Below are 23197 nucleotides of genomic sequence, written 5' to 3' on the forward strand. Positions count from 1 at the left end.
AGAGTCTTTCTGTTGTTTCTTCAAACAACACACGCCATCGCTGGGAATCTTTGCATCCAAGTCACTTACATGCCAGTCGCCCTTTATCACTGACTTTGAAACACACTAGGACATGCTGTTAAATACATCTACTGCAATGTGACATAGAGCATATGATTAGCAGAAGATGCATTTATGTATGTCCTTTATGTAAGCTTTTACCTTTTTCTTCAGGACTAGATGACTTGTAGATGTACTTTCTGTTTGTCTGCACACTAAAATGGCGAGCGTAGCCAAGTGTAGTTAAATCCCTGTACTCGACAGACAGATTGATATATGTGTTTCCATTCTTGACACCTTGGTCATTTTCCCCTCCAGGGAGTTCTTGCGTCTTGGAAACCCTCTGAACTGTGGTGCCTGGGACAAGAAGCTGCTGAAGCAGTACCGGGTCCACAAACCGAGCTCCCTCAGCTACGATGCCGAGATGAGAAGTAAGACGAAGACAACTCATCCTAGTTTTTGAGAAAATGTTCTTGTTCTTGGTGTTTTTTTTTAAATTTTTAATCAGAGCAGATTGACTGAGAAGGAATGTAAAAACCCAGTGTAGATTCTGTATAGACGAGGGAGAAAGCATCTAGTAAAAGAAACACAGATTTACCACAGAGTATAACATGTAGTTTGAATTCCTGGGCAAAAATGACAGCCTGTTTATGAACCTATCACTTTTTAATAGCTGAGAATTGAAGAGCTTCGGCCACATCCGCCCTCCAGTTCAGTTCTAAAATACAGTATAATTTGGGAGCTATTCCCATCTGCCATAGTGATCCCAGCTCCCCCCTGTATTAAGAGCTCGAAAAAGGCCGTCAGTCATCTCACCCTGTCAGAGCTCATTGGGGTGATCCGTCCGGTGAATAGGCTGTGATTGCAGAGAATCAGTTTTCCGTTGCCTGTTAATTTCAGGTGGAAATGACTGGCACCAGTTCAGTGATGGAAATTTAACTTAGGTTTTTCAAAATGGTTCAGATGATTCCAGAGTCGGCAGAGCAGCCTGGGTTTGGTTTGTGCAGCCCTTTCATTTCAGCCAGTGTGTCTCTTCACCTCCTCGGAGTTCAGAGCTGGTAGGAGTCTAATCAGCATGTGTCTCTGTTAAATGTGGGAAACTCTGCCTTGAATGCATTTTAGGTTTGAGTCGAACTGCATTCATTTGTAAACAAAGCAGCAGCTTGTCAGCTTGTAGGAGATCCAGAGTAGTCTTCTTGATTACAATCCAGTCGATGTGTAAATTCTCTATTTAAACAAAGCCTGTCTTGAATCTAATGTAAATTGTTTGTTTCCTGTTAACAGCCATTAATGTTGGTAATTTTGTGGGTTTCTTAGCATGTCTTAATTGTTATTGTGTCTCCTCCCAGCTGATAATGGATATTAAGTCCCTACTAATTACTGCTCCTCACAAGCCGCCATTGTAGAACACACACAGTCTGGGAAAATATAATCCAGTGTGGTTTATTAGCTCACATTGATGCTACTGTTATGATCCTTGTTTTCATCAAGTGGGTCTTTGTCACATTTGCTGACTCTTCATAACTACAGGAGTTTGTGTTCTCAGCAGAAGATCAGATGTTATAGTTCAAACCAGGAGCTAATTCAGTTTTTTCTGGGCCAATGAACATCCAGACCCGATGTAATGCTCTGACTGTAGTCAGTGCTGTGTGGCCTCATACCTATAGTCCAGTGTTGTAATACAGCAGAAGTGTGTTACATTTTCATTCAGAGCCAGTTTATTTTCTAGTGTTTGATCTGGTGAGTGATCAATGACAAAATTCTATATTCATTTATGTATCTAAAACAGTATTCAAAGTTCATAGCTTCTCAGCACAAGGAGACTAATCATCATAAAGCAGATACAGAATGGAAAGAAACTAATCCATCAGTCAGGGGTATGTGGATGCAATTATATCGAATCTCTGCTGATAAATGTACTGTCACAGTATTTTTCCAGTGGAAGAGCTTAAAAACGAAGTGGAGAAAAAAGGTGGAGAAACCCCAGCTATTTATAACGTGAGACAAACAAGCTCAGAAGTTGTCACTTCCACTCTAGGCGCTGGATCTGTTTTTGTCTCTTTTCTTTTTTTAAAATAATTACAGAGTAAATTTGATGTGAAAAAATCTTAACACTGGATTAAAACGTCTCCTGCCACCATCTTTAGTGCTGCTGTTCCTGCTGAGCTTAACCTGTGCTTCCTAAATTCACAGACAGCATGACCATGTCCATGGAGGGCTTCGGACCGGACAGCGTCTTCACCACGCCGGCAGAGGATAACGGCCAGTACCGCATCAGTCGCAGTCTGGTGCGCTCCGCCGAGGACAGCACCGTACCCCTTACCCGCGTCAAGTGCCTGGTGTCCATGACAACGCCCCACGATATCCGCCTGCACGGATCAGCTGTCACACCTGCATTTGTGGAGTTTGACACCTCGCTGGAGGGCTTTGGGTTAGTCAGCACGAACGAGTGTTTTCCTGGTCTTATCTGGTAGTTTGTTGCATTTTTAAACCTGTGAAAAATATCTGGTTTTCAATGTTTCCTCACCATCTTAGTCTCTGCAGGGTGGATAGTGTATAGTGGTAGACAATGAGTTTAATCTGCTCCTCAGGCCTTCCTGTAATGGTTTTTACCTTCTTCTCCTTCAGAGCTCTAGTAATAGGCCAGTTTTCATTACATGCCTTTAGAAATGCTTTTGCAGCGACAGATGATGCCCAATATTCTCTAAACCATTCTCTTTATGGATCAATTTTCCTCACTCCTGACACACACCTCAGGGTGCAACATGTTATTTTTTTTACCTGCATCTGTCTCAGCAGGAGACAGTTATTTGCCTCCAGTTGTGGAGCTGTGCATACAAATTGGCTTATTTTCTGCCTTTTGCGCTGCACGACAGGCGCCCTTTGCCCTTCTTTGTGGGTCTGCCACTGACAGGGTCTGCTGCTCGCTGTGCTTTGTGTTAGCAGCACAGCGTCTCCTGGGGTCAGTGGGAATGTTGGCGTGTGGGATGTGACCTTGGCAATTCGCCCACATGCTTTATCAACACATTAATGTCACATGTGCACATGTCACGTTAGGATACAGGTTTAAGATAAACCTTTTGCATCTCGCCAAAGGTCATTGTAGATGTTTTCTGTCAGTTTAACGGCAAAATGCCAAAGGTTATTTCTTGGTATTTACCTGAGCAGCATAACTAACCACACAGCATCAGTTTGATGGGGAATATGGGAATATATTATACTTATAATTAGGATCAGTTAGAAATGTAAAATCAACTAGTTTTTTATACTTTCACAAGTATTTGTGTGCTTCAGTGTTAACACTGCACTGGATATATTTAGTGTCATTTGACATGTATGATTTGACACTGATTGCATGTGTCTATCAGGCAGAAGATATTGTTGGTGTACACTCGCTGGGATGTGCCACATAATATTGATAAACTAGCTTCTTTTTTTGGAAATTGGAAATGGAACTGTGAATATTTTTAATGGGGTTTTAGATACCAAAGGATCTAATACATCCACCCACCAGATTCCTTTTCACCAATTTGCACAGACATTTACTCTTCAACAGGCAGGAATCAGGACTCGAAGACTGGAGAGTCTTTATATGTCACACAAGATATGATTTTGTCTGACAACACAGACTGAACTTACCTGCGTCATCTTGGTGCCATCAGTCGTCAGATCCAAATCACATTGACAGTCGACTCAGGAATCGTTATGTGTGTTTTGATGCGTTACCCCACTGACTTGTCTTGTCCTTCATCCCTTTGGCTTCTGCTTCATTATCGTGTTCCCTTTACAGTTCTATGGTTTCTCTTTTTTCCACACTGTGCGTCACGTGATGAAACAAGCTCACCTCGTCTCGACAATTTACTAGCTTCTTCTGGACCTTTCAACCCCACATCCCACAGCTTCATCGGTGGAAAGAATTTATGCTGCTCATTTCAGACTGGGAGAGGCAGGTGAAAGCTTCAATAAAAGTCGGCCGACCTTGAGCTTACTGTGTCAACCTAATAATTCATGAATAGGTCAAGAATAGACTTTCACCCCTAATCCACAACAGAGTTGACTGACCAATTTTTGAACATTAATTACAGCTCACCTGTTGGTTTTTTTGTTGACCTTGGTGCCTGGGTCTGAAAGTTTTCAAGTAAAAATGAATAATCATCTTCTTTTATTTGTACATCTACATCTGGAATCTCCATAGATTTAATTTGCTCTACTAGAATTCATTAAACCTCTTTGGTGAGTGTCAAAGCACCTTCAAATCTGCAGGATCAAACAAGTGCAGTTGTCTTCCTGTTTTAAGAATAAACCTCACCCTCCCTCTGATCATCCTGTTCCATAGTTTCTTAGATTTGCTGTTTCTTTTACCCATAAGAACTAATAAGAATCACAGCAGAACAGAACATGGTGTTTCTCCTGAAAACACAGCAAAGCAGCAGCAGAACACAGGAGTGAGGCAGTGGCCCACTTTCTGTTCAGCGTAAACAGAAGGCCACACACACACACACACAGAGACTACCCCTCCCTTCTCTCCCATCTGTCATCATGAAATATTGATGCCCCTGCTTCTATTAGGAATCACATGTATGTGCACTCTCTACCGTCACACACTGCGCAACATGCTTGCACTCAGACACGAGCGTGCACTCACCCTGCCAGCCACCTCACAAGCAATCTGGGAAGATCCTGTCAGTGTGGGAGGATGGGGGTGGAGGAGAAGGAGAACCATTTATTTTTTTATTTATTGAAGAATGAACAACCTGTATCTCATTCTGACAGAAAAGAAAAATGGCATCACAAGCTGGCGAAATCCCAGGAGTGATTTTTAATCTTTTCATGGTGATGACTAATGGGGGGAAAAGACAGCATGCACATAGTTATTCTGAAGAGGTAGAGTGGTGCTCTTGTTAGTCAGGAGGCAGACTGAGAGTCTGCCCTTGAGAAGTGTCCTTGAATAAGTCACTGAAATCCTGGCAGCTTTGGCTAACCCTGACCTCTGACAGTTCTGTCCAGGTGGGAAGCACAAACAGAAAGTCTTTAAAAATTCAGTCGTTTTACGGCTCAAGCAGTGTAGAAATGCATCATTTATAAAGATAACCCAAAGATAATCTATTTAAGGTCATACAGAAGAAGGAAAACTGTAAATATTACACTTTAGAAGCTAGAACCAGTGAATTTTTCTTAAAAATAACTTTAAGAATGAAGTTGGAAGAATACTCTGTTGTCAACAAATCACAAAGCCTGATATTTCTTACTCCTGTGTACTGTAGAGCTTCACTGTTGACCTGAAATTATTGGACACCTTTCAGTAAGGGTGCTGCATGTGGCGTAGCGGTTAGTGTGCCGGACTATGAACCAGGCGTCCTTTGTGCTGCTTGTCTTCCCCTGCTGTTCCCTCCCACATTTCCTGTCCTCTATAATAACAGCAAAATATAACTTTAAAAACCTTTCAGTTAAGCCTGGGTGGCATTTTCCTTCATTTCAGTGAACACACACTGCTGCAGGTTTTGGGTCACACATACAGTAGAGTAACAAACGTGTTAATCTGCTGTTGAAAACCCAGCAAATGTACTATTTACCCCAGTTTGGGTAACTTTTTGCTGGAAACTGTTGTGTCTGTTGTAGGAAATTCCTAAAAAACAAAAGTGAACATTTAAGAATTATGTTTGAGTAGTTTCAGCTCATGTGCTTTCATAAGTCAAATTCTCATTATGTTGAGTAACTGTCAGTCTGTGTCCTTGAAAACGAGTCGATACAGACATTAGACATTAATAGTAAACAAAATAAGCAAGAAGCTTTTGCTATCCTCCGTTTGCTGTCTCCATGCAGTTGTCATCTGTTTTTTGCAGGTAATTATCATTTTATCTTCAGCATCAACTCTAACCTAAGCTAAAGGTCAAGATGATGCTGAGTGCAAACAGATTCCTTTTGAAAAACCAGGCTTCCATCCCCCTCTACCCTCTTCTCATCCATAATTAATCCTTCAGCGTTTGGCACTTTCCACATTATAGTACAGAGCTCCTCTGTTTCAAAGCACCTGAATTAGCAAACTGCTCTTATAGGTTAGTGGTATTTCAGCTGTTCCTGCAGATACCAGTCACTAATCTTTCCTCTGTTGTTCTGTGCAGGTGCCTGTTTCTGCCCAGCCTGGCTCCCCACAATGCACCCACCAACAACACCAACGCCTCGGGCGTCAGCGATGGAGCAGTGCTGAGCGGGATGGGTACAGGTAAAAACAGTTTTTCATTGTACTCGGTTAGGCTGCAGTTCTGTAATGTACAGTGGTCACCAAGATAGTTCCTGCATTTCAGCTTGGGATACAGAGACATGTTTACTACTTTCAGAACCAGAGGGTGAACTAATGAAGCCATGTTTGTTAGTATTAACCAGAAACAGGCTAAAAGATGCACAGTATTTATTAAAGGGACAGCTGACAGCAGACCAGGCCTCGTTTGTTCAGCCATGTTGAGACAGTTTGCATGGTCAGTCGTGAGATAAATGTCTTTACATAAATGTCTTCCACCACAGGAGCCTGTAAACGCACAGAGTGCATCAATATCAGGCATCTGAGGACTTCCAGCATAACAAGGGGCCTTATAAATGTGGTAGTTTATATTATAAGTCTCAAAACTTGTGTCAGTAAGTTACAACAGCTGTCACATTTCATTTGGCTTTGCAATTTTCTTCAAAAGGAGGAACGTTGCATTATCAAAGCAAAGTATTTTAATATCATGGCAGCAAACAAACAAATTGTTAGTTGGAAAAATCATTGTTTTCTGGCCTTTATGGTCTTAAGACAAAAAACGACTATTTTTATTTTATTTTAAATATATATGTTTTTCATCTTTTGCCCAGTTCACTCACATTCCTGTGTGTTATCCTGATTCATATCTGCAGTTGCAAACTTCACTTGTCCTTGGGCCTTTGCTGTCTTTGTTGCTTATGAAGTGAATTAAAGCAAATCTTTTTAACAGAGTGCTTCGTATAAAACATCATTTTACCCAGGCTTTCTTAAACCTAAAGGCAGAGATGAAAAGAAATCTATGATGTTGTGGCCTCATTTACTATTTATGAAGCACAACTCTCCTCCTCTCCTTTATTAATCGATCCTCCTCCTCATCTGCTCATACATTACTATCATCCCTCAATCTGTTTACCTATTCATCCCAGCTCCCTCTGCACTGTCCTCATCTTGTCTTCTCCAGCCAGTCACTATTTATAGACCTTGCTCTTTTCTCTCCCCCATTTCTTCCTGTCACTCACATTTTCTTTTTGTCTTTTTCTTTGCATGTCTCGGTCTCCTTTGTTTTCTTCCTCTTGTTCCTTCTTTCTCTTGCAAAGAATCTGTCTCTTTCTCACTATCTGACCCATATGCTTAAATGTCATCACCTAGAGGCTCATTCGTCAAAATGTCTTCAGGCTGCCCAGGAACATGTAACACCTCAGTTGTCTCAATCATTTACTGTTTGATATAGAAGTAGATGTATTGCTTCAAAGCGGTGTCTTTATTCTTGCAGCAGTTCTCTGTCAGTAACAGCTAATGCAGCAGTACTGGGGGGTCTCCATTAGATTTGTTTTTGGGTGAGTCCTTCAGTAAGGCTGAAAGCTAAAATCGGTCCTTGCTGGTCTGGCTCAGGGCATGGTGGTCCATTTTAATTGGCCCCAGTCTGATAACCTGTTGGGTGAGTTTGCAGTGGTGCAAGGAGGTCGCCGAGTTCATGGAGGTCAAAATCTTTAAAGGCTGATGTCTGCTTTCATGTGTTGGCAGGTCCCAGCCACACAGTCTCACTAATATTGATGTGAGCTCTTTTTCATAGTGGCACAAGACACTGTCTGATTGAGTTTAGAGGTTTTCTATACAATGTATTGAAATAATGGTACAAAATAAAACAATAAGCCAGAAAAATAATGACCAGAATAAAAAAGAAAAGACTTTGAAAAACGTCGCCCAACAGGCTCATTGATGTTTTTCATCTCAGAAGACAAAAGTAAACAACATTCAAGAGCATGAATGACATTAAAATAAAGCAGAAGTGACAATATTAAACAGTTTGTGTTGTTCTGGAAATGCCAGAGCAAAACTGGAAGAATCAGTTCCAGAAATTCAGTCTCAGTAAACATACATTTGGAAAAAAAGCATCATGACTCCACTTATTTCTTCTTCTTCACCTCTCCGTCTTCCTCTCTTCCACCTCCAGGGGAGCGTTTGTTTCCTCCTCCCTCAGGTCTGAGCTACTCCACCTGGTTTTGCATAGAGCGTTTCAGCGCGGTTCCCCAGGCCCACCCGGTGCGGTTGCTGACCGTGGTCCGACGGGCCACGTCCTCAGAGCAGCACTACGTCTGCCTGGCTGTGGTGCTGTCAGCCAAAGACCGCTCGCTCACCGTCTCCACCAAGGAGGAGCTGCTGCAGACCTACTGTGAGTAACAACCTGTTTCATCTACCAGTGTAGTAACTCAGTGTTTTGTTATATATTATTCATTACTGCCAAATCTATTGGGATGTAGAAAATGGTATTTAGATTTTTAAGATATATGCTTTTTCACAACACTGCCCTGGTAATATTAAAGTGGAGAAACATGCATATAAGGTTCCTCCCCAGGGTTTTCAGTCAGTCACCCTGAGTTAATGTTGTTACTTCTGCCCAAGTGCTCTGACTCATCAGTATTGCCTCCCGCTCCTCTCTCCCTCCCTCGTCGGATCGGAAGCAGCGGATGAGTCGAGTGAAGAAGCCTCCTTCTATGAGATCTTGCCTTGCTGCGCTCGTTTCCGCTGCGGCGATCTGATCGCTGAGGGCCAGTGGCACCACCTGGTGCTGGTCATGAGCAAAGGCATGCTGAAGAATAGCATGGCCACGCTGTACATCGACGGCCAGCTCGTCAACACCGTCAAGGTATGACGATTGTATAACATCATGCGTCTCCTGATGCAAGGATCTGTCTTTAAAGTCACTTAGTAGAACTGAATGACTTCACGTTGATCTTGATGTGGTGCAGCAGATACTAAAAATCAACTAATAATTTCCATAAGGTTTAATTGATATCAGGTCTTACTCTAATAGCCGCACAGGTTTGTGCAGGTTACACAAGTCGAGGCTGCAACCATGAATTAATTGATGGCCAACGTAACTTCCCAGAGCATCTTTAAATGTTTATTTTCTTTATCTAACAGTCCAAAACTACTCCAAAACCAGAGATATTTGGATCTCCATTATCCATATCCTAAATTATCCGATAATCTCACAACCTGGACACAGAGGTTGTTTGGGATTATTAAATGACTTAATGACCATTTGATTATAAAACTAGTTGTTTTTGTTCACTGATCATTTAGTTAACTGATTAATCACTGCAGCACTATCAGATTCACACAGGCCTCTTTTCTTGAAGATATCCTGCATAGCAGATGTGTATCATTTGCCATTCTCACTGTTAAGTAATGTATATGGATAAATGGATAGAAACACACAGAGTAGATATCCATCTGTAAGTGTATCGTTTTCCTTTCACATATATTACTGTCCGTTTTTAGAGAGAACTACTATATAAAGCCCCTAAAAGCGAGTGGCTGTGTGATTGACCAAGTGGCTCTGTGCCAGTATATCACTGCTAATATAATAGGAAGCAAAGGGGTCAATATTTGCTGACTGTGCAGTGGAGCCTCAGACCTGCTGCAATGGGGAGTAGCACATAATTAGCCCAAAATGTTTGGAGTGCGATCCTGATGAAGAATCACAAAAACAAACAGTACGCCAGGCTTTACACTGCAGCCTTGAAGCACAGCAGACTGTGATGTGGGTTGTGGTTCAGTAACTTCAGATCTCACTGAGATTAGAGAGCAGTGCAGGGAAGCAGCTCGGCAGACCACATGTCTCAGCTACATCTCTGCAGTGCCGATAACAACAGCTCCATTTCCTCTTGAGGTTCACATACATGAAACAGCAGCTCGTGTGTATCCTATGTGTCTGTGTGTATCGTGGTTGTATTTGCTGTCTGCTGTGAATGTGTGTCTGTAAAGCACCGCTCTTCTCTCCAGCAGGTCTCTATGGATCCTGGATCCGCTGCTCATAGCAAAATGAAAAATGTATCTACCCAGCAATGACGACAACCTTTGTATCTACAATTAATTACTCATTAATCAGCTCTCAAACTCATTCCTTCATAAATAGTTAATACACAATACATTATGCAGCTTCTGCACTTCATTCTTCAGGTTACGTTATAGATCTCATGAGCCCTAACCTCAGAATTACACATCTGTAACATATGAATATTTGCTCAGTGTAGTTTTGTTCAAGCACAAATGAATCTCTGCGTGTGGCTGAAGCTTGAAGTCTTTGCATGCGCTCATATTTTTATGTGTACACTCACCTGGACCGTCCCCCCTCTCCTCTAGCTTCACTACATCCACAGTGCACCGGGTGGCTCCGGCTCCACCAACCCCCCAGTGCTGAGCACGGTGTACGGGTACATGGGGACGCCACCGGCCCAGCGCCAGCTCTCCTGCTTGGTGTGGCGTCTGGGGCCCAGTCACTTCCTGGAGGAGGTCCTGCCTGCAACCAGTGTTGCTGCCATCTATGAACTGGGACCTAACTATGTGGGCAGCTTCCAGGCTGTGTACCTGCCCTGTGAGTCCTTATCACCTGGGCGTCTTATTTGATCTGATCCAATTTGATAGTTATAAAAAGTTTATTCTTTTACTCTCCTCTGTTATCTATATATGTCCCCTCTGTCCTCCTGCCTCATTCTTACTCTCTTGATCTCCTTTTCTCTCAGGTAAAGACTCAAAGACAGAGGTGGCCCCTGCCTCTCCCGTAGCATTGGTGCCAGAGGAGAAGGTGTCCTTCAGTCTCTATGCTCTGTCTGTCTCTACGCTGACTGTGGCCAAGATCAGGAAGGTCTACAACAAACTGGACAGCAAAGCCATCGCCAAACAGGTCAGGCGTCTGCACTGGAGCAATTTTTACCTGAATGTTATAAATGAAATATAGGAAACTGTTTAAATTATTTCTTTAAATGAGCTGGAGAGTGAATAGAAATAACTTCTGCTGGCTCCATTTCACATATCTTTGGATTTTAAAGTTTTTCTCTTAAAGGTGCAATGAGATTTGTTTGGTTTGTCCAATCTGGGCTACTGTAGAAACATGGTGGTGCAACATGGCTGCCTCCGTGAAAGGAGACCCGTTCCCTATGTAGATTAAACAGCCTTATTCTAACATTAAGAAAATGCAGCAGAAGCTATTTTCTGTTGATTACACACTAATGACAACATATTTATGAATACTATATTTTATTTCTGCTACTAGATCACTTTAAATATTTCACATTGAGCCTTTAAATGGGAATTATCTGGTCTTCTTTTATCTTGTCATATAAAGTATTTAATTTAAGAATGTATACATTGCATATGATGAATATTTGAAGCTGTAAAGTCATTTTGAGATTCACTGACTTAACATTACATCATACAGTGACTGATGTAACATCCTGAAATAAAATAGCTGTTTCTCACAGCCTCTCACACTCCCACAGAGTGCTTGGGATGTTTTCAATATAGACTTTTAGCAAGATTGCATAGTTTTCAGATAAAGATTTATATCTTAAATAATAAATAGATACACATAAAAAATTCAGTGGAGTTTTCTATAACTCATTCTCTATTTAGAAATAAAAGCATACACACATCCCTGCTGGTGCATAGTGGTGTCAAGCCTCCACAGAAAATATGTAGCTACTGTGCATTTACTCATATACACCATCCTATTATCCTACCAGGAGTGACCTCCCTCTCGCTTCCTTATCTCTCTCCCCACCTGTCAAGTTATTTCCCAGCCTGCTTGGCTTTCCCAGGCCGTAGCGACAAGCAGGAGGCAAACTGTGATGAAGTGCAGTGGCAGCATTTTAGGAAGAGGAAAGCTTATTGTACCAACAGTGCAGAACGACACCAGTGTTTTCATTTTAAGGAATTTTAAACAAAACTTAAGGCAGGTGTTATTGCAGCCATTTTCCTTGCTAATTTGGCCATCTTGTTAAAATCAATAAACAGAGAGCTCTGTAAATTTGTTTTCTCTGGAGAGCAACAGGACTTGGTCCCCTTTTGGCTGTTTCATTCTGTCTGGCTGAACAGAAGCAACACACAACTCATGCCCCTGAATAACCACCTCAACGACAAACATTACACAGCCCTACGCAAAACAAAACAACACACTCTACTGTATAAGCACAGAAAATATGGGTTAATATGACATTGACAAAGAAGAACATCTGTTTTTTTTTTTTACTTAAAATAAAATCCAAACGTGAGTGTGAGTGTGAGTGTGTGTGTGTGTGTGTGTGTGTGTGTGTGTGTGTGTGTGTGGGTGGGTGAGTGTGTTTTGGTTGGGATGTTTTTACTGAGCCTCTTCCCTCCCTCTCTCTTTAGCTCGCTGTGTCCTCTCATGAAAATGCCACTCCAGTCAAGCTGATTCATAACGCCGCCGGCCACCTCAATGGGCCGGCACGCACCATTGGAGCAGCTGTCATTGGATATTTAGGTAAAACACCTGTAAAGTCAGCAACAAATCCTGTTTTATGCTGTAGTGTTGTAATTGCTCAGGGGATCATGGGATCGTTTGTTATGCTGCTCTTCTGCACTGCAGAGGTTTTCCTCCCCGGGGAGGGAAGTAACAACAGCCAAGTCAAGAATTTCTTTTTTACTAGAAACAATTCAGCCCTCACCTTTTAAGCTGCTGCTTCTGGGAGAATATCTGAATTAGCATTTTATCCTTCAGCGCTTGGTTTATGCCTCTTGAGTGAACATTTATAGAGAAACTTGTCAGAGTCTAAGTGCAGATTAATTTATATTTATACAGGTAACGAACATCTTTTATTTTCTCCCCAGGTGTCCGAGCCTTCGTCCCTAAGCCTGTGGCCACCAACCTGCAATATGTGGGAGGGGCGGCAGCCATTTTGGGCCTGGTTGCCATGGCGTCAGATGTGGAGGGGCTGTACGCAGCTGTCAAAGCTTTGGTGTGCGTTGTGAAGAGCAACCCGTTGGCCAGTAAGGAGATGGAGCGTATCAAAGGCTACCAGGTCAGATACAGTTCTGCAGGTTTTTTTTTTTTTGTGCCAGTTCACTTGTATTTATGTACTGTAGATTCTCAAATTGTAATTTTAAAAGAGAAGCTGATTCTCACCTTTAACAAAATATTAGTTGTTAAACAGTATTTTACTGTTTGTTACCAAGCAGCTTCAATAAATCATAACACAAATGGAAACATGAGGGAACTTATTCATTTTCATTTGTAGAACAGAATTAAATCAAAATGCATTCAGTTGTTTTGTGCTTGTGAAGTAAAAAATGCACAATAATAAATTAAACTTGTTGGCTGTTGTTCGCCCTGTCAGCTGCTCGCCATGCTGCTGAAGAAGAAGCGCTCGCTGCTCAACAGCCACATCCTCCACCTCACGTTCTCCCTGGTGGGAACAGTCGATAGCGGGCACGAGACCTCAATCATTCCCAACTCCACTGCCTTCCAGGACCTGCTGTGTGACTTCGAGGTGAGGCTGTGAGGGTAGATGACTTTTAGACATTTTCAAGGCAAAGCTCAGTCCTGGAAGTGCAGTTTGTACAGTACATTTTGGACAGTGCTGCTACTGGGACAGAGAAAGAAAAGCTTATATGTTTTTAGGTCTCTGTTGAAGCTTTAAGAAACTGGGCCAGCTTTGGCAGTAGTTTGTGTTGCCAACCACAACCACAGAGGTCTCAGTCTGCTCCTTCTGCCCCGTAGGTCTGGCTCCACGCTCCTTACGAGCTCCACCTGTCTCTGTTTGAGCATTTCATCGAACTGCTGACAGAATCCAGGCAAGTGTCAAAAATAAATTACACTGCACGCAGAGGTTCATGTAGTGATGGCTCTAACTGTGTACCACACCTTGTACGTAACAGTGAGGCGGCTAAAAATGCCAAACTGCTGAGGGAGTTTCAGCTGATTCCCCGACTGCTGCTGACCCTGAGGGACACCTCCCTGTCCCAGCCCACTGTAGCTGCTATCAGCAACGTGCTCAGTCTGCTGCTGCAGGGCTTTCCCAACCCATATGACCTGCTGCGGTACGCACACACTCATAAATACCCAAACACACATCCAGTCATGTGCATCCAGTGTCGTCTGTGTCTGTGTTTAGTTCAGAACTGTCAAGTGGGGCTCCAGTTTTCAAATTGTATGCACAGTGTCTTGAATTTACATTTGAAGATGGGACATGTTGCTTATGAGTACTCTATGAGGACACTTATAGCTTATAAAATATTAACAAAACTGCTGTTTCTTGTTTTCACATCACAGCTTAGGCCAGTTCATCTCCTCTACTCTCCCCACATTTGCTGTTTGTGAGAAGTTTGTTGACATGGAAATAAACAACGAGGAGAAGATTGATGGAGGTAACGCTGATATTTGTGTTTCGTGACGGCGCCACAGTTTAAGGAATCTTAAAGCACAGTCAGCTGTTTGAATAGAATAATGTACATGTTTTATTGCCGGATGTACCAGTGACCTGTGAGAACTTCTCTGTTCTCAGGTAATGATGATGATTTCGGCGGCCTCCTGTCAGCCAACCTCATTCTGCTAAGAAATCGACTGCTGGACAACCTGCTCAGACTGCTCTTCACCACCAAGGAGAAGTGCACCGTCAATGCCCAGTAGGACAAAACTCTCTTCCTAAGTCTGCTGGTCCTTAAAGTAGATGTTGTTGGAAATCATACAAACGTACTTTTGTAGATATTTAACTTTATAATGAACACTATAAAGACTGAGCATCAAAAGTGGCTTTAGACCAACAGTATAATGCGTCTCGGTCCCCCCCCCCCCATAGGGCTTGTGAAGAGCTGGTGAGGACTCTGGGCTTTGATTGGCTCTTGATGTTCATGGAGGAGCATCTCCACTCAAGCACGGTGACCGCGGCGCTGTGGATCCTGGTGGTGTTGCTCTCCAACCAGTCAATCCTCAACCGCTTCAAAGAGGGCCCGTGTGGAGGAGGCTGGCTGGACCACACCGACTCCGTCCTGACCAATAAGATCGGCACAGTGCTGGGTGGGTGCAGGCGCCTCAGGGTGGCTGCTTGATTGGGATGTCATCACAGTTATTAATTAATTCAGGTCTAAAACACAGTATTAAGTATTTGGATTTAGGTAAGTTAGGCGCTTAGTTTGCAAAGGCATCTGTTTGATATTTGCTCAGTGCTGTCATATTTTCCATATGTGAAATAGTTAAATACTTTACATGAGAATAATAATAATAATTATTATAATAAACATTCCCTGCCAGTTATAAACATGCTGTACCGATGTGTGTTGTAACATGGCTCAGCAGACAGCTCTCCTCACTCTGCCAACACTTTCCGTCGGAGTTGGCCTTCATTCAGTAAACAGAAAGCTGAGGAGTTTGTGCGCCGCACAGCTAAGGGTTCGTCTTCTCATTTTTTTTGCCCCCCTGCTGGTGCAGTCACAGTCCCTCCTCAGCTCAGTCCTTTTCAACCTTAGTAGTTTGTTAGACAAAAAATCCCAGATTATTTTAAGCTTTTCCTGGTGTGAGCTGGCACAACTTGTGACCCTTATTTTCTCTTCATAGCCTCTATTAGTTACTAATTCAGCAGAAATAAAGACAGATTTTTGTTTAGACTGCATTACACCCCCACATTATCACCTTACCAGGCTTCAGTTTGAAAACCACTGACCTTATTTATGTAAACTACCCTGAGTAGCAACATGGCCTGTAGGTCTCACAGCTGTAGCACTGACAAAATATGTGCAATAAGGTTAAAGGCTTTAGTTTTTGTAAGCTTGAAGTTTGCCCTCTAGCTGATCCTTATCTTTTCTCCATTGACTTTTTTGTTAGAGCTGAGTTTTCAAATTAAATCCTCTTTTAGCTCACTACTCCTTGATAATCCTGCCTCACTGCATTGAGTTACCAGCAGGTGCCTTATTGAGGATGTGAACAGCAAAGACTTATTTCCACCTCCGAATGCTGTGGGAGTTTTCCTCACTTTCACTCTTGCCCCTTTCAGGCTTCAACGTGGGCCGCAGTGCTGGCGGCCGCGCAACGGTGCGAGAGATCAACCGGGATGCCTGCCATTTCCCAGGATTCCCTGTGCTGCAGACACTGTTGCCCAAACACACCAATGTCCCTGAGCTGTACTTCCTGCTCATGGCTCTCTTCCTGCAGCAGCCCGTCACCGAGCTACCAGACAGCCTGCAGGTACATGTTAGTATACCCACCCTTCTTCCTTCCTTTACTAATAATGACTAATGTTTCTGGACTACTGTACTTTAGAGTCAGTACATTTAATATTCAAAAACGCAGCTTGGCTGTCTCCTAAGTATGGACATCTCAAGACCACTTAGTGAATTCAAAGGAGGACTTCATTCCTCCACAATAATGTTTTCCCAAAGGGAATTTCAGGTAGTCTTGTAGTAAATTAGTCAGGCAGTAGTGAGAGTATTCAGTTGTCATATTTTTAAATTAAATCTAAAATAAAAAAATAAATACATTTGCTCAGTTGACAAATGCTAGAGATTTTGATTAGTAACTACTACACTACACAACATCAGATATTTATTGTCCAAGTACATCCCAGACAGTCCAGTGTTTGATTTACTAAGCTCATTAGCAGCTAACCTACATCAAATCCCAGAAGTGACATGTTTATGTGGCTGTTATTACCCCAGTTTGCGTGTCTGTCCTCTCAGTTCGATCTGGACTCTATCTGGACGTTCATCTTCGGCATGCCGGCCTCCAGCGGGACAGTTGTGGGCTCCATCCACAGTGTGTGCACTGAGGCGGCCTTCCTGCTGCTGGCCATGCTGCGCAGCATGCTCAACCTGGTGAGAACCGACATTCAAGGCATTCAAGGCATCTTTTTGTCTTCTCTCATGTCTTTTCAAGAACAACATACTGGCTTGGAAATGGGTGACCCCCTGCAGACTCAGTCTGCTGCTGAGGGACTTCCACTTCAGTCTTTTCGAACCAACAAACTAGTTCTTCTGCTGCTTTAAATGAAAACTATTTCTTCAAGACTGTGTTTAACTTGTGTTCTTGTGTGCACGTCTCCAGCCGTGGCAGTCAGAGGAAGAAGGCTCCTGGCTCAGGGAGTACCCTGTCACCCTCATGCAGTTCTTCAGGTACCTTTACCACAATGTACCCGATCTGGCTCCGATGTGGCACAGTCTTGAGTTCCTGTGTGCCCTGGCAGCCACCGTCTTCCCTTTTAACATCAGGCCCTACTCTGAGATGGTAAGTCTGGGCATTGTTAACTTTTATTACTCTGAATATGATGATTCAGTTAGAAATCTGGGGTCTTTACTGGTGACCACACCGAGCTGCAACACCTTTAACAGGGTTTTTACCTTCTACATGAATCTGTTGTCTTAAGACTTTTATTCACAAGGCATAAGTAGTTTTTATTTTACCACTAAGGGAATGGGCCTGGAATTAGATTTGAAAGAAAAAAAAATCTCATCAGGCCAAGCAGATATTGATTAGTAACCTTGTTAACCATCGGCAGATATATTAAGATTCTTTCTTATACGGCTGTAAAAACCTAAACCTACTTCCCCTGTGGACTTTCTTTTGGGCACTGTAATCTCCACTACTGCAGTTTCAAGAATAAAGTGCAGGATGCTGCAGTTTTTGTTCTCACATGTAAAGTTTCTTTAGTAACATAATTGGATGATTATGCAAAATGCTCTGAAGAAAAACAGAACCAAGAACATGGAGGACGTCAGGAAATACATAAATGCCTCTAATTGAAATGTTAGTATGTCTTTTATGGCTTGTATGGTATATATTGTTGGTATTTTTATTCTGTACCTTCATATTTTATACTTATCACAAAAAAAATTGATTTTTTTGATGATTCTAGGTCAGCGATTTGGACGACGAAGCGGGTTCTCCCACTGAAGAGTTCAAGGCCTTTGCTGGGGACTCTGGTATGAACCGCAGCCAGTCTGAATACTGTAACGTGGGCTCTAAGACATCTCTGACTAACCACCCTGCCAAAAAGTACGTCTTTGACTTCATGAGGGTCCTGATCATGGACAACCTGTGCATGACCCCAGCCACCAAGCAGACACCCATCATCGACCTGCTGCTGGAGGTGAGGAGACACGTCCAGGGGTTGGGACGCCACAGTCACACAGATGTTTTAGTTTGGACACAGAATTTAAGCCTCGATCCAGCGATCCCATGTAACAGGCTAATTCAGAAATAACCTACTAAACTTTTCATTAACTGTTATTCTTTAATACTTTTCTATCCTAGGATAACTCTTGCTAAGTAATCGTCCTAAATGTGTGTCTGGTTTTGGTTCAGGCCTCCCCGGAGCGCTCCACCAGAACTCAGCAGAAGGAGTTTCAGTCCAACATCCTGGACAGTGTCATGGAGCATCTGCTGGCTGCTGATGTTCTACTAGGTCAGAACAATGTCACACAGTACACTTCTGCCCAGTCACACCTGTCAACAATCACATTCATCCTGAATGGTTGAATTACCACAGGGCTCCTGGTACATTCCTCAGGATCACAGATTTTTCATCTATTCTTAGTAGCTCATTACCTGCCAAATTAGCTCATGGAAAGACAAAGTCAGCAGTGAATTAAGCAGATACAGCTGATACTAATTTCCCACTCTTACAAAAATAGCTGCTGGTGAGACAGAAAGTGGCCTTGGGCCGATTTCCTAGTCGGCCTGTGTGAAGCTTCAATGGTTGCGTCATGAGTCAGCAAGTGTAGTTTATTTATAAATGAGATACGGGTTCACAGATATCATGAGACAGTACGCAAAATATGTTTCGCTTCTTTTTGTCCTTTGAACACATCACCCTCTGACCTTAGTTATACATTTATCTAAACTAGAAACTGACATTTACATTATGTATTTGAAAAATACACATATTGCTGTCAATACACTGGGATGTTTAATCTAACAGGTAATTCTGTTGATAAAAACATATGATTCTATGTATTCACCCACTGTTTATACTGGGTGTCCTGTTGAGGATCACCTGGGGGGCTGGAGCCCATCCCAGCATGCAGTGGGTGAGAGGTGGGTCCACCCTGGACAGATCAGCAGTGACACACACATTCACACCTATGGGCCCTTATTCCTGTATGGGGTCACAGAGATCTGCTGGAGCCTATCCCAGCTCTCTTTGGGTGAAAGGCAGGGGTACACCTTGGACAGGTCACCAGTCCATCACAGGGCCACATAGAGACAAACAACCTTACTGATAGCTCTTCATATTATATGTGGGATAAATATCAAAAAAGATATGATCTTTTTCCATTGATATCCTGTTTGTCTCCTTCCAGGGGAAGATGCCTCTCTGCCGCTCAGCAGTGGTGGCAGTTACCAAATTCTGGTCAACAACGTCTTCTACTTCACTCAGCGGGTGGTGGACAAACTGTGGCAGGGCATGTTCAACAAGGACTCCAAGCTGGTGGTGGACTTCATCGTGCAGCTCATAGGACAGGTGCGACACGAACACCCCAAGTATTAAATAGTATTCATATATGTCTTATATATATATATACAGTGGGTACGGAAAGTATTCAGACCCCTTTAAATTTTTCACTCTTTGTGTCATTGCAGCCATTTGCCAAAATCAAAAAAGTTCATTTTATTTCTCATTAATGTACACTCAGCACCCCATCTTGACAGAAAAAAACAGAAATGTAGAAATTTTTGCAAATTTATTAAAAAAGAAAAACTGAAATATCACATGGTCATAAGTATTCAGACCCTGTGCTCAGCATTGAGTAGAAGCACCCCTTTTGAGCTAGTACAGCCATGAGTCTTCTTGGGAATGATGCAACAAGTTTTTCACACCTGGATTTGGGGGTCCTCTGCCAGTCTTCCTTGCAGATCCTCTCCAGTTCTGTCAGGTTGGATGGTGAACGTTGGTGGACAGCCATTTTCAGGTCTCTCCATAGATGCTCAATTGGGTTTAGGTCAGGGCTCTGGCTGGGCCAGTCCAGAACGGTCACAGAGTTGTTCCGAAGCCACTCCATTGTTATTTTAGCTGTGTGCTTAGGGTCATTGTCCTGTTGAAAGGTGAACCTTCGGCCCAGTCTGAGGTCCTGAGCACTCTGGAAGAGGTTTTCTTCCAGGATATCTCTGTACTTGGCTGCATTCATCTTTCCTTCAGTGCAACCAGTCGTCCTGTCCCTGCAGCTGAAAAACACCCCCACAACATGATGCTCCCACCACCATGTTCCGCTGTAGGGATTGTATTGGGCAGGTGATGAGCAGTGCCTGGTTTTCTCCACACATACCGCTTAGAATTAACGCCAAAAAGTTCAATCTTGGTCTCATCAGACCAGAGAATCTTATTTCTCATGGTCTGGGAGTCCTTCATGTGTTTTTTGGCAAACTCTATGTGGGCTTTCATGTGTCTTGCACTGAGGAGAGGCTTCCGTCGGGCCCCTCTGCCATAAAGCCCCGACTGGTGGAGGGCTGCAGTGATAGTTGACTTTGTGGAACTTTCTCCCATCTCCCTACAGCATCTCTGGAGCTCAGCCACAGTGATCTTTGGGTTCTTCTTTACCTCTCTCACCAAGGCTCTTCTCCCACAATTGCTCAGTTTGGCTGGATGGCCAGGTCTAGGAAGAGTTCTGGTCGTCCCAAACTTCTTCCATTTGACGATTATGGAGGCCACTGTGCTCTTAGGAACCTTGAGTGCTGCAGAAATTCTTTTGTAACCTTGGCCAGATCTGTGCCTTGCCACAATTCTGTCTCTGAGCTCCTTGGGCAGTTCCTTCGACCTCATGATTCTCATTTGCTCTGACATGCACTGTGAGCTGTAAGGTCTTATATAGACAGGTGTGTGCCTTTCCTAATCAAGTCCAATCAGTTTAATTAAACACAGCTGGACTCCAATGAAGGAGCAGAACCATCTCAAGGAGGATCAGAAGAAATGGACAGCATGTGAGTTAAATATGAGTGTCACTGCAAAGGGTCTGAATACTTATGACCATGTGATATTTCAGTTTTTCTTTTTTAATAAATTTGCAAAAATTTCTACATTTCTGTTTGTTTCTGTCAAGATGGGGTGCTGAGTGTACATTAATGAGAAATAAAATGAACTTTTTTGATTTTGGCAAATGGCTGCAATGACACAAAGAGTGAAAAATTTAAAGGGGTCTGAATACTTTCCGTACCCACTGTACAGTGTTTAGATCTATAGCATCTTAATCTACAATATAAATGATGTTAGAACAGATTTTTTTTATAGTATGAAGGTCAAGCGTCAAAGTCAAATGATAGTCTACAAATGTATCACAAACCAGCGTTGAGCTGCAGTCCAGTTTGTAAGACCGGTCAGTTGTCTCTGTGTGCTGTCTGTGCTGCGTGGAGAGATAAGACAGTCCCTCTGTGAGTCGTCTTCCAGTTAATGCAGCAAATGAACACCATCAGGATTGAATTAGAGGAGCAGGATCCATCTGACTGCAGGGCTGAGATGCATTTCAGTCGGTGGGAGACTAAAAATTGGATGTGGCGTTTATGCCATTTAGATCCTGACTGACTGTTGTTTGTACGTGTGTCTGTATACAGCGTTGTGTGCTGTATATGTGGAGCTGAATGCTGTTTTTCAAAGGTTTGTTGTTTGTAAGATGAAGATTAAGTGTTGGGTAAGTCCTTCTAAAGGGTAATTTGCTGTTTTCAGGCTCCAGAAAGTGTAAAAATCAATCATTTGTCTTGTAACTTCCAGTAAATAGGTAATAAAATATGAACGTGAGTGTTTTCTTCCCAGTAGAGTTGTGTGTGTGTGTGTGTGTGTGTGTGTATGTGTGTGTGTGGACTTTGTGCAGTACTTTCTGTGCACAGTGTTGTGCAAGTGGGAAGATTAGGAGATTATGCTCTAAAATTAATTTCTCAAACCATACTGGGTCTTTGTGTTTAGGAAATATCTTGATGTGATTAAAGCTTTTGATAACCATCTGCTTAATGCAGAGACATGCAGTAAGAATTAAAATTGATTTATGTGACTCGAAATACTCAATATGTACTTGCTGCATTCGCGATGCAGATAAGAACAATTTAAACCAATTCCCGAAAATGAAAACACGCTGTATTGCTTTACTGCTCTTCATTCATTATTAGATTTGTTTATCCGGCTTTTAGCATGTTGCCTGTTTTGCCTGTAAAACCACTTAAAAATTAAAATCAAGAAAAGTCCAGTACCTCGGGTGGTTAACTTCCAGCAGCTCAGAAGACGACAAAGTACAGCAGTTCATGAAGCAGAAGGTAAAACAGAAGTAGTACAATAAGAACTGCTCAGACAGTAAAACAACAACTAGAGTAACAAATCCATTCATGGCTTAACGACTTAATCTGGTTCAGATCTGGTTGCTGAAACAAATCTTCTTTCTGCTAAAGTATTTCCACAGAGTGCAGCAGTGTGACAAGTCAAAGACCAGCATGAAATCTGTTCTTACACCGGTTTGCTTTCGTCCCTCTTCTCCTCCTCCAGTCTAAGCGACGTTCCCAGGGTCTTTCCCTCGACACCATCTACCACTGTCTGAACCGGACCGTGCTCTACCAGCTTTGCCGACCTCACAAGACGGTCGCTCAGCAGGTGGCCCTGCTGGACGCCCTGAGGGTCCTGACCGTCAACCGCAACCTGGTGCTCGGGCCGGGTAACCACGACCAGGACTTTGTGGCCTGCCTGGCTCACTGCTTCATCTGCCTGCACAGCGGGAGGTAGGGAGGCATGAGGCCTGTGTGGAGCTGGTTGTAGCTGCCGCTGCTGCTTTTAGTTTATCTTTTCATCCTCATCCATAATTCTAACAGTGAATTTATCCAGCTAAACACTCCTGTATGTGTAATCTGTCATAGAACACCTTTTTAAAATAATATCCATTTATATTAATTAGACAGCAGAATATTTATATGTACATACAATACAGTACATACATTCATACACAGGAAGTTTTCTGTACTTTCTACATAAAATGCAGAAAGAGAAATATATTACACTTCTGTTTTGACTCTGACCCACACTGTTCTGTCCACTTGCACACCATGGGAGTGTGATTGTTTCTCGTACCTTTGTGTGTCTGTCCTCCCAGAAGTACAGTGTTTTTTTCCAAAGCTGCAGCAGGTGAAGTTCCCACCATGCTGGGGACACAGGATGGTTT

General features: G+C 42.8%; 1 protein-coding gene across 6 annotated transcripts in view; it reads left to right on the forward strand.

Annotated features, from left to right (window-relative positions):
• The window catches only part of wdfy3 (WD repeat and FYVE domain containing 3), a 77504-nt gene that overhangs the window by 37808 nt on the left and 16499 nt on the right, over positions 1 to 23197 (forward strand). For 3 of the 6 annotated variants that reach the window (XM_026320737.1, XM_026320736.1, XM_026320731.1), the window contains exons 16-37: positions 358 to 470; positions 2233 to 2470; positions 6162 to 6262; positions 8232 to 8450; positions 8740 to 8924; positions 10427 to 10658; positions 10807 to 10967; positions 12452 to 12563; positions 12911 to 13101; positions 13417 to 13569; positions 13800 to 13873; positions 13958 to 14119; positions 14352 to 14446; positions 14584 to 14704; positions 14878 to 15095; positions 16069 to 16265; positions 16730 to 16885; positions 17115 to 17294; positions 17923 to 18156; positions 18372 to 18471; positions 19370 to 19530; positions 22531 to 22760. In XM_026320737.1, coding sequence (XP_026176522.1) covers positions 358 to 470; positions 2233 to 2470; positions 6162 to 6262; positions 8232 to 8450; positions 8740 to 8924; positions 10427 to 10658; positions 10807 to 10967; positions 12452 to 12563; positions 12911 to 13101; positions 13417 to 13569; positions 13800 to 13873; positions 13958 to 14119; positions 14352 to 14446; positions 14584 to 14704; positions 14878 to 15095; positions 16069 to 16265; positions 16730 to 16885; positions 17115 to 17294; positions 17923 to 18156; positions 18372 to 18471; positions 19370 to 19530; positions 22531 to 22760 — 3633 coding nt within the window. The remainder of the gene's footprint in view (positions 1 to 357; positions 471 to 2232; positions 2471 to 6161; positions 6263 to 8231; positions 8451 to 8739; positions 8925 to 10426; positions 10659 to 10806; positions 10968 to 12451; positions 12564 to 12910; positions 13102 to 13416; positions 13570 to 13799; positions 13874 to 13957; positions 14120 to 14351; positions 14447 to 14583; positions 14705 to 14877; positions 15096 to 16068; positions 16266 to 16729; positions 16886 to 17114; positions 17295 to 17922; positions 18157 to 18371; positions 18472 to 19369; positions 19531 to 22530; positions 22761 to 23197) is intronic. The other 3 variants (XM_026320733.1, XM_026320734.1, XM_026320732.1) reach the window with 3 other exon arrangements.

Source organism: Mastacembelus armatus, chromosome 9 (assembly GCF_900324485.2).
Source record: "Mastacembelus armatus chromosome 9, fMasArm1.2, whole genome shotgun sequence".
In the NCBI taxonomy this organism is placed as follows: Eukaryota; Metazoa; Chordata; class Actinopteri; order Synbranchiformes; family Mastacembelidae; genus Mastacembelus; species Mastacembelus armatus.